Source organism: Camelina sativa, chromosome 19 (assembly GCF_000633955.1).
Source record: "Camelina sativa cultivar DH55 chromosome 19, Cs, whole genome shotgun sequence".
Classification (NCBI taxonomy): Eukaryota; Viridiplantae; Streptophyta; class Magnoliopsida; order Brassicales; family Brassicaceae; genus Camelina; species Camelina sativa.
In genome coordinates this window covers 13,100,669-13,112,494 of record NC_025703.1, presented here as the reverse complement: position 1 = coordinate 13,112,494, position 11,826 = coordinate 13,100,669, and the positions used below count along the sequence as shown (strand labels likewise).

At 38.6% G+C, this 11,826-nt stretch overlaps 1 protein-coding gene and 1 pseudogene across 1 annotated transcript; both read left to right on the top strand.

Moving 5' to 3' along the window:
* LOC104767779 (receptor-like protein 12) lies at positions 375 to 1,469 on the top strand. Its single transcript, XM_010491761.1, has one exon. The coding sequence runs from the start codon at positions 375 to 377 to the stop codon at positions 1,467 to 1,469; it is 1,095 nt and encodes a 364-aa protein (XP_010490063.1).
* LOC104767778 lies at positions 2,035 to 6,509 on the top strand (annotated as a pseudogene).

The following is an 11,826-nucleotide window of genomic DNA, read 5'->3' as shown; positions in this document are numbered from 1 at the left end:
CCCAAAGAATTGTCTGCAAAGACGCACAAGAGAATTGTGTGTATAATGATAAAATAATTATCCACTCAACATCCTCAATAAATTCCAAAGCCTCAAGAATGGATGGGAATACATCATCTGTGACTGAGACGTTTCGTCAAACACATTAATGGGTGCTAAGAAAGTTCTTCACTAAAAGGAAAAAAGGGTTCGTTGACTCCGTCTTAGCCACATGACCCGATTAATTTATAAGAAGAGTTGCCAAGTCAACGTCCTTATGAATGATGTGTTCTATTATAAAGATAAGTGCGTAACCAATACATATCTATCACATACCAATTTAACAACACAAAAAAAACAAACAAAAAAAATCGTATTTGTCTCCAAAATTTAGAATGATACAAAACCAATCTTATTGCTTTCTTGGTATTCTTACCGTCTATTTTTTCTATTGTTTTCTTGGTATTACTACATTTTCTTCTTTCACACTGTCCTTGTTCCGCCACGACCAAAGAGATGTTCTCTTGGAGGTACAAAAAGAGTTCGGTATACCAACAACTTCATGGAACAAGAGCGTTCACTGCTGCTCTTGGCGTGGTGTCACTTGTGATGATATTTTGGGAGATGTGATATCATTATCTCTCTATTACTCGGATGTTACTGTCAACACCTCTTTGAAAACTAGCAGTGGTGTATTTAAACTCCAACATCTTCGTAGCCTAGGTATTTCATCTTCCAATCTTCAAGGGAAGATCTCTTCTTCCATTGGAAATCTTTCCCATCTCACATCTCTTGATCTTTCTCGTAACCAATTAGTAGGTGAAGTTCCTTCTTCCATTATAAATCTTTCTCATCTCACATATCTTGATCTTTCTGGAAATGAGTTAGTAGGTGAAGTTCTATCTTCCATTGGAAATCTTTCTCATCTCACATATCTTAATCTTTCTGGAAGTAAGTTAGTAGGTGAAGTTCCAGCTTCAATTGGTAACCTAAACCAACTAAGATACATGGATCTTTCGTGTAATTATATAAGAGGTACTATTCCTACTTCATTTGCTAACTTAACCAAGCTTTTTATATTGCACCTCTATGAAAATGAATTCACTGGTGGGGATATAGAAGTTGTATTAGCCAATTTAACCGGCTTGACCTACATAGACCTCAACTCAAATCACTTCAAATCCTCGTTTCCCTCATTCTTGCTCAAGATTTCTTCGTTAGTAGAGATTGCTTTAGATGAAAACCAATTCGAGGGAAATCTTGATTTCGGGAATACCTCTTCATCATCTAAGCTTGAAGTTTTAACTATTAGCGACAACAATTTTGATGGGGTAGTTCCAGAATCTATATGGAAACTACACAATCTCAATACTTTAGATCTTAGCCATAACAATTTCAATGGTACAGTCCCTAGTTTAATATCCAAATTAAATCTCATTTCCATTGATCTTTCCTACAATAAATTTGAAGGTCAAGTACCTCCTCTGTAAAGCTTTCTCATAATTCGTTCAACAGTTTTGGTAAACCAGTGGAAGTTATTGATGGAGCCCTAGTAGAGTTGGATCTTGGGTCAAATTTATTCCAAGAAAAATTTCCCCAGTGGATATGCAAGTTCAGAAATTTAACTAAATTGGATTTGTCCAACAACCATTTTTCTGGTTCCATTCCTCAATGTTTGAAGAATTTCACTAATCTTCAAAAGTTAACTCTCAGAAACAACAGTTTAAGTGGATTTCTACCAGATTTAAATGCCTCTGAGTTAGGCTCACTCGATGTCAGCCTTAACAATTTGGTGGGAAAACTTCCAAAATCTTTGATCAATTGCATATGGATGGAATTTCTGAATGTGAAAGGAAACAAGATCAAGGACACGTTTCCTTTTTGGTTGGGATCTCTTCCGAACTTAAATGTTCTCATGCTCGGATCAAATGCATTTTATGGTCCCGTCTATAACCCTTCTACCATATAGGGTATACGAATCTGCAGATCATTGACATATCCAATAACAACTTCGTTGGAATATTGCCACAAGACTATTTTTCCAACTGGACAGTAATGTCATCGGTGTGGAATGGTTTCGACATCCCAGAGTTTGGATATATAGAAGATTCTGAATCGATCGATTTGGTGTGCAAAGGAGTAGACACGAATTTTGATCGGATTTATCTAAACTTGAAAGCCATCGACTTTTCTGGAAATCGGTTTTCGGGACATATCCCTGCATCCATTGGTCTAATGAGCGAACTGCACCTTCTCAACTTGTCAGGCAATACATTCACATGCAACTTCCCACCATCCTTGGCGAATATCACAAAGCTTGAGATATTGGACCTATCACGAAATAACTTGTCAAGTGAGATTCCTCGTGGTCTTGGCAAGCTCTCGTTTTTGTCATACATCAACTTGTCCCACAATCATCTTCAAGGATTGGTTCCACATAGCCCACAATTTGGAAGTCAAAATTGTTCTTGATTCATGGATAATCCAGGATTATATGGCTTCGAAGAAAACTGTGCAAAAAACCATGTCCCTGTTTCTACAACGCATCAGCCCGAGGAATCTTTGACGTCCGACCCGGATGAGCCAGTGCTGAATTGGAAAGTAGCCGCCATAGTATTTGGACCTGCTGTCTTTTGTGGATTAGTGACTGGACACATCTTCACTTCATACAAGCACGAGTGGTTTATAGCTGGTTAATCTTATCTTTTAAAGGTTTAGTCAATTTGTACTCCGGTAACTTATTCGTCAAGTTATCACTGGCAGTTTTCTATTTCTGGTTTTAATAAACATTCTCGGTGTTGTAAGTTGTAGTGGTCTCATCAATCATCATTCTATAATATGGTTCATGTGATTGTCTACGCTTCTCAGTTATCAAGCTTGAACAAAATCTCTATAAATCATGTTTAAGTTGATTCAATGCATATATTTATTTTACAAATATAAATATGATTTCGTATAATCAATAATGTAAGTTATTAATTAGGAGGAAGAAAACAGATATCGTGAGGAGAAAACTGCAAAAGTCTTCCATCGGTTAAAGAAGTGTAAGAAAGTTTGGGATTTGGGAATCCAAAAGTCTTTGTCGGGCACAAAGTTATTGTTCACACTTCACATACGACTTACTAGGAAAGAATATAAACTTTGACGATTGGCTTTGCTCTTTGTTATCCTCATAACCTTATTTAATTATAAACCTATTTCTCACGACATTATACCTGAACACAAGTGTGTCTTATTTTTCTATCATTTGTTTTGTATATTTGTCTAACCACGACACATAGGTGCGTTAACAACATATGAGCACACTGCACACGTCTCTGTCTCTTAGACCATCTTCATCCATAAACCTGATGAGAGTCTTAACATTAAATTTAACATTTTAGTGACACTTTCAATTTTAAAGGTCTAAAGTGTCTCCCTAGAGACATCCCATTAAATATAAAGATACCTCTATTTTAAGTTTATTTTTCATTTCTTTTATTTTTTAAATTTAAAAACATCCTAAGAAATGACCAATGAAAGTGATTTTACTACTGTATATACTTCTTATTGAGGTTTCACTGGAAAGGGCGGCTGAGTTATGCTTATAACTCAACCATATTTCATTAATTCAACCGTAATTCTTGACTGAGTTATGTTGTAAGTCAGCTATCCGCTCATAACTCAAATGTTTTTCCATAAATCAACCGCAGCATACTGTAACTCCGCCGTCATTATCTCTATAACGTGTTACGGCTGAATTATTTAATTCACCTCAGCGATTTCTGAAGTGACAATGTGTAATTACGTTTTTTTGTAACATAAAACAAGTACATGTTGTAGATATATTAAAAATATCCAAAATATGATAGTAATAAAAAAAAAATTTATATGATTCTGATAATATTACCTAAAATGTATGACATCATAGTAAATCTTCCTTGGCCCCTTTGAATTAAATAGAATCATGATATAATGAATGTTCTTATATAAAGAATAGTGTGTAAGCCAGACAGTTTCATCACATACCTTTCAACAAACAAATGATATTTGTCGCAAAATTAATAACAAATATTGAGAGGCGATGATTAGAAGCCAATCTGATCGCTTTCTTGGTATTATTATTACCATCTATTCTTCTTTTTCCTTCTCTCCTTACCAAACACTCTCGCTTCTCCTACACGGTCCTTGTGCCGCAACGACCAAAGAGATGCTCTTTTGGAGCTAAAAAAAGAGTTCATGATCCATTCTACCGACAACGGTCATGTAACAACAGTTTTGTGGAACAAGAGTGCAGACTGTTGCTCTTGGGAGGGTCCACGTGTGATGCTACATAAGGAGAGGTGATATCACTTAATCTCATTTCAGAAACTGCCAACACCTCTTTGAATCCTAGCAGTGGTCTTTTTAAACTCCAACATCTTCGTGAGCTAGATCTTTCATTTCGCCAAGGAGATATTCCTTCTTCCATTGCGAATCTTTCTCATCTCAAGCATCTTGATCTTTCTTGTAACCAATTAGTAGGTGAATTACCGGCTTCAGTCGGTAACCTAAACCAACTAGAGTACATGGATCTTTCTGTTAATGATCTCAGAGGTAATATTCCAACTTCGTTTGCCAACTTAACGGAACTTTCTGAATTGCATCTCCGTGAAAATCAATTCACTGGTGGGATTAGAGTATTAGCCAACTTAACCACCTTGTCCATTATAGACCTCTCCTTCAATCACTTCAAATCCTCGATTTCTTCGGACCTAAGTGGACTCCACAATTTAGAGCGATTGTGGGTGTATAATAACTCATTTTTCGGACCTTTTCCCTCATCCTTGCTCACGATTCCTTCGTTAGTCGATATTGGTTTAAGTGAAAACCAATTCGAGGGAGCTATTGATTTTGGGAACACCTCTTCCTCATCTAAGTTGACAAACTTCGATGTTAGCTACAACAACTTTGATGGGCTAATCCCACAATCTATATCTAAATTTGTTAATCTCAAAATTTTAGATCTTAGCCACAACAATTTCGTAGGACAAGTCCCTAGTTCTATATCAAAATTAGTCAACCTCGACCGTTTATATCTTAACCACAACAACCTGGGAGGAAAAGTCCCTAGATCAATATTTAAATTAGTCAATATAGAATATTTAGATCTTAGCCACAACAATTTTGGAGGACCGGTCCCTAGATCAATATCTAGATTAGTAAACCTCAGTTCCCTTGATCTTTCCTACAACAAGTTGAACGGTGAAGTACCTCATTGTATATGGAGTTCGTCTAAGTTGAACTCGGTGGATGTTTCTTATAATTCTTTCACCAGCTTTGGAAAATCTGTGGAACTTGGTGATGGATCATTAGAAAGAGATTGGGACCTTAGTTCAAATTCACTCCAAGGACCAATTCCCAAATGGATTTGCAACTTCAAATATTTTTCTTTCTTAGATTTTTCCAACAACCATCTCAATGCCTCAATTACACAATGCTTGAAGAATTCCACTGATTTCCGTACGTTAAATCTGCGAAACAACAGTCTAAGTGGGTTTATGCCAGATTTATGCATGGATGGCTCACAGTTGTGATCACTTGATGTCAGCCTCAACAATTTTGTGGGGAAACTTCCAAAATCTTTGATCAATTGCGAGGTGATGGAATTTCTAAACGTGAGAGGAAACAAGATCAAAGACACGTTTCCATTTTGGTTGGGATCTCTACAACACCTAACAGTTCTTGTGCTCCGGTCAAATACATTATATGGTCCACTCTATAACCCCTCTGCCTATTTAGGGTTTCCAAGCTTGAGGATCATGGACATATCCAACAACAACTTCGGTGGATCGTTACCACAAGACTATTTTGCCAACTGGACTGAAATGTCATCCGTGTGGAGTCGACCTATCCGCACACTCGATTATAAAAGAAATATATGTATACCAGGATCGAACTATATGGGGGATAGAAAAAATAATTACAAAGATTCGATTGAGTTGGTGTATTAAGGAGTAGACATGGATTTTGTTCAAATCTTTAAAGCCTTCAAAGCTATTGATTTTTCTGGAAACAGATTCTCTGGACATATCCCTGGATCTATTGGTCTATTGAGCGAGTTGCGTCTTCTCAACTTGTTAGGGAACGCATTCACAGGCAATATCCCACCATCATTGGCAAATATTACAAAGCTCGAGACATTAGATCTATCACGAAATAACTTTTCAGGTGAAATTCCTCGAGGACTCGGAAAACTCTCGTTTCTCTCCACCATCAACTACTCCCACAATCATCTACAGGGATTGGTGCCACGGAGCACACAGTTCGGAAGTCAAAACTGTTCTTCGTTCACAGGTAACCCTAGACTCTATGGCCTCGAAGAAATTTGTGGAGAAAAACATGTCTCCGTTCCTACACCGCGTCAACAGGATGAGTCTACGTTAGAATCAGAAGAGCCTATGTTGAGTTGGATAGCAGTCACGATAGCGTTTGGACCTGGTGTGTTTTGCGGATTAGTGAGCGGACACACCTTCACATCATATAAACACAGGTGGTTTATGGCTGGTTAATCTCAATGGTTTCGTCAAGTTTGTACTACGATAACTTAGCTAGTCAAGTGTTTATTATTTTTAGTTTTCCTATTTTGTGGTTTAAAAAAAAAACAAAAATTGGCTCCGCCATTCTCCCTTCGAAAGATATCCTTGCATCCAATCTTCTCCACCATCCTCCTTTGGGGAGATAACTTTGTGGCCAATGATAACATCATTATTTTACCCATTTTAGCTATAGTTTTAGTATGCATTTAGGATGAGTTTGATATGATTTCAAGGCTTTAATGTCTATTATCAAGTATTTTAGGTTTCAAGAAGGTTTTACAGGTTTTTGAGCAAAAAGGACCAAAAGGCAAGGAAAATACGTTTTAGGAAAGTTTCAGAGCTTTACAGTACGGGCAACGTTTGAAAAACTTCCAGAATTCAAATTTCGACGTACTTGGTATCTATAGAAATCTGAGAGAGTCATCTTTCTCCTTGAAGTAGAATCAAGTCAATCCATTCATTCATCCGGAAGTTATGCCCAATTTACCGAGACGTACCTTAAACCGACCTAAGAAGAACCATCAAGCCAATGGGCTTTTATTGAAGGCCTGACCAGCTACCACCACGGCGGCCCAGTCCAAGTCTTCACCACCATTCTAGAAGTTTCCTACGCCGCCCTTGCCATGCACTTATCAAGAGAAGACGTTTCTACCCTTACAAAACCCTAAACCTAGACAGAACCCTATAAATACTCTTCTAAGCCCTAGGGTTTAGAGGGTGCCTTCAAAGTACCTCAAAGCAGCCCCTAGGAGCCGACGACCAGAGAAGCAGCCACGACCAGAGCCCTCTCTCGTTCCATTTTTTGAGGAAGCTTTGAAGTTCACCGAACTCTTTCTATTCTATTTTCTTTATTACTTTGTTTCTAAAAGAAGAAGATCCTACAACTTTGTTTGACAATCATTGAAGTAATATCTAAAACCCTTTTCTCTATTTATTCTTTTATGTTTATGAATTGTTTAAACCTAGCTTTGATGATTCCCTTAAACATGCTAGAGTAGTTTTCTAGTTGGGTTTAAAGGGATAAATCAAAGGGGGGAGATGATCTTAGTTTAGGTGGCAATTTTTAGGGTTTGTTAGATTTAAATCTGTTTATTCTATGCTTTAATTCTAAGTCTTTGCTTAATGCTTTAAGTTAGCCTCATGAACTAACTATGATCTAAAGTGTGTGTGCTTTGCCAAAAGCTTGCATGTGTGCTTGACCTAGCTTAGATGTGTGGGAGACATAGGAAGCACATACCCCTTACCTAAGGAATTCCACGGATTATAATCGAACCTGTTTTAAATGCTTTGATCTATGAGCCGTTGCCTGCGACAGTTGAGTAACGAATTGTAGTGATCTTAGACGGTTAGCTTGAGAACTTTAAGTTAACGGTTCATTAGCGTTTCGTAGTCCGAGTTTTAGATAAACAAACTAACCCTAAACTTTCCTAGATAGATAGATCATTGAACCCCTGCGATTCCTCTTGATGCCCAACGCTTGTTTTATTATTTTTACTAGCACTTTTATTTACATTTATTTGTTTGCTACAACCATTACAACCAAAACCCCCATTTTATTGAGTCCTAGCCTTACATCTCTTCTGACGTATTCTCTAAACATCAACTCTCTCTCTGTGGGATTGATTCTTAAAAACTACTACCGATTAGCTGTGCACTTTCAGCAGTTGTGTGGTCTTTTTAAGGTAAATGATTTGAAGATAAAAACCACACACATCAAAGCTTTTTGGCGCCGTTGTCGGGGAGAGATTGTTGTTTACAAGAGTCTAGGAACTAGAGTAACGTCTAGGACACCTTGCTGTTTAATTTTTCTTTTTGTTTTTCATTGTTTCAGGAGACCTTGAGGATGAACCTCGACGCTCTCCCAGGAGATTTTGAGAATCTCACAATAGCCGAGCTTATGTCACGCTACCAAGCCACGGACGGAGACCTATCCGGTCCGCAAGCCCACTCGCTGCAAGGTACAAGCATTGGTCACTCTCGGCCAAGCATTGTACCAACACTTAGGCGACCTTGTCGCAGTTCTTTCACTCGACCATCTGGAGGCCGAGCACCTGTGGGACCAGCTTACTGCCAAGCTGACCATTCTTACACGCCGTACCACACGGACGTGCCATGGTTTGCAACGGACCAACACCTTGATCCGCAAGAAGTCATGCAAGTCGATGTCAATGAAAACTTTTTCTATGACACTCGCAAACCAATCACTTCAAGGAGCTCTTACAATGAAGACAAGCTCATGAAGATGATGGATGAACTTATATCAAGTCAAGAGGAGGCTGATAAAGTTCTAAATGCTAAGTTGGACAAGATGAGCATTGAGTTTGGAGCTAAACTCGAGACTATCACCAAGGACATTACACGCTTAGAGGAACAAATCAATGTTGTCAACAATCAAGTCTTAAACAACACGGAGTATATTGATGATGACCAAACCAAGATTATCAATATGGGTTACACCATTGACACCATCGAGAGCCGTTTAGAGTGGAAGGTTGAAGCCTTACAAACCTTATTCAACAACCCGGACGAACGCAACAACTGGAGATATGATCAAGTCTATCACCCTGCTGATGCTGAAGAAGGATATGGAGTCTCACATGATGACCCAACCGATCCTAACAAGTCCAAGGAGTGGACTAGAGAAAAAGATTACCCAACCGATGAAGACGAAGCTTATTTCAAGGAGAGAGCTATAGAATATGAAGATTTTCCAAGAGAGAATGATGAGTCTTATGATCTATCATCTACTAAAGAAGATGGACAAGAAGAAGTCAAAGACTTCTACTGTTGCATGACATATCAGATCCCTAATGAATAAATTCCCGAAAACTACAATTTTTGACAATTTCAACACCAAGAGGAAGCTTTCTACCGAGGTAACCCTAGAATCCGACCATCTCCAGCATCATTTGAAGTTTATGAAGATTGGAAACCTGTCCCAAGTCACCGTCCAAGTCGTTTGCAAAGACCTTATCCAAGGAGGCCCGATACCAATTTAAACCGCCCCTATCCACGCTGAGAGCCCTATTTAATTCGATTCCCACACCAAGCCTATCAAGACAATTTTTATATGTCTACTCAACAAAGAGCTGAAGAAGAGAAGATGTTGGACCTAATAAGTCAATTAGCTGATCTTCAAGATGAGACTATGAAGATGCTGCGTGAGAAGCTTGACAAAATCGATTCCAATCTTTCAAGAAAAATCGATGACATTGTTGTTAGAGTTAGAAGCATAGAGGATCAAAGATCTAAAGATGCTGCAACCATGGAGAGAAGATTTCATCAACTTGAAGAAGAACAGGAGAGACATCTAAGGAGTGCTCAAGACAATGCTGTCAGCATTAGAGACTTGGGTAATGAAGTTTCGAACTTAGAAAGAAACCACGAGTCCAAGCATGGAGTTTTATTCAACAAGGAATTAGATACAAGGAGGCGTGTGCAGAATCTTGAGAACCGAGCATATGAAGCTGGGGGGAAGATTTTTGGGCTCGGTTATGAACAAAAACGTTTTGGAGAAGTCATATCCGAAAAGTTTACATTAACGAAGGAGAGCCATAAGTTACTTAAGGAGATTGAATTGGAAATAAAGGAGAAGAACCATGACCTTGCTGCTAGAATTGAAGACCTTACCTCACGTGTTGCTGGACTCAAGGAGGAAGAAGCTCGATTCGATGGGGAAGAAGGAGAAGAAAAGGAAACCCTATTCGAAATAGGAAAACATTCATGTTTCCTTATAGAAAAAGGAAAATTTTCTTTTACTTCAAAACAAGGAGATTTCGTGGACAACAAACCACAAGGTAACCCTATTCCTCCTTTACAAGATCACGAACAAGGAGAAGCAACCTTAGGAGCCAAAGAACTTGAAGTAGAATCCGTGGGATACAAGTTACAAAGTTTCAACCCCAACTCACTTAAGCACTCTCGAGAAGAAGGAGAAGCAAACCTTACCCAGGATTATTTTTCTATTACCACACTCTATGCTCCACCACCACGAGACCTAGAAGGTCTAGGAAAGGAAGAAGCGGAGCTGCCAACCGCAAACAGGATTGCCGAAACGAGAGAATAAGAGTATACTAAGGAGCCACATGATAACTTTGATGGAGGAAGATCCAATAGAGCTTGTCTAAGGACAACCCACTCTCCTCACCCTGCTTGAGAAAGCAAGCCAGAGTCGAGCCAACGACGTTAAACAAGAGCGCTTCTTAGGAGGCAACCCAAGCTAGTAAGTATTTATTTTTAGGATTTATTTTCTTTTACTATTGATATTTTTACATTTTAAGTTTCAGGTTATAAAAAAAAAACACAAAAAAGAAAAGAAAGTAGAAGTACCATGGATTGGCAATGCACAACTATGTCTAGTGGCAAGCACCACCTACTGACCGGCCATGTTCAACCTGACCAATGCAAGCCGAAGGCGACGGATCATCACAATCCTCATGTGATTGATGCCGAGATATCCCACTAGCCATACCAGCCATAGCCGATGCCATGTCCTGCACCGTGTACCGCGTACCATGTCCCATGTACCGCACCACCGTACCTGCTGCTTATGTCCGCGACCATTCATCCGTGTACTGAGAGACAACTCCGAACCACCGCCATCCTCACCACCTACCATCACCATTCTTTTACTTAGGTATGTTTTTGTTATTTTTGTTTTATCACTATTATTGATGGTTTTAGGTTTTTGTTTCAAGGAGGATGCATTTAGAGATATATCAAACACAATTCGAATGAACTTAGCCTAGTTCAAACTCGATGACAAGCAACCATAGGAAGTACAAACGGTTAGTCACCAAATTTTCATTCCACAGCCGACATCTAGACAATTTTTGGGCAACCATAAAACATCTAAGAGTCAACACAACATTATTCCATCAAGGTGACATTGTTCTTAAACCCTACACTTTTCCTTATGATTTTTAATCCTCATATTTTTCTTTTTCCCACCGAGGACGGTGTGATTTAAGTCTGGGGGGAAGGATGTTCCATCCTATACTAATGCTACTTTCTATTTTGTTGACTTGAAACCTTTTTCCACTTTTTACATCAATAATTTTGACATTTTATCGAGTCACATTTTTTTGTATTGAGTCAAAACTAATAGGGGATTATAATCTTATTCTAATGGTTTATGTGATTTGGATTAACACTCTTATGACTCTTGATTATGCTTGACAACAGAACCAAAGTTTGGAAAGACTGTGAGCCGACTCAACAATCCCCAAGTCCCTATTCGATGGATATTCAGATGATCTAACGTTGTCTCTAACTTTTATAGGACCTAAAC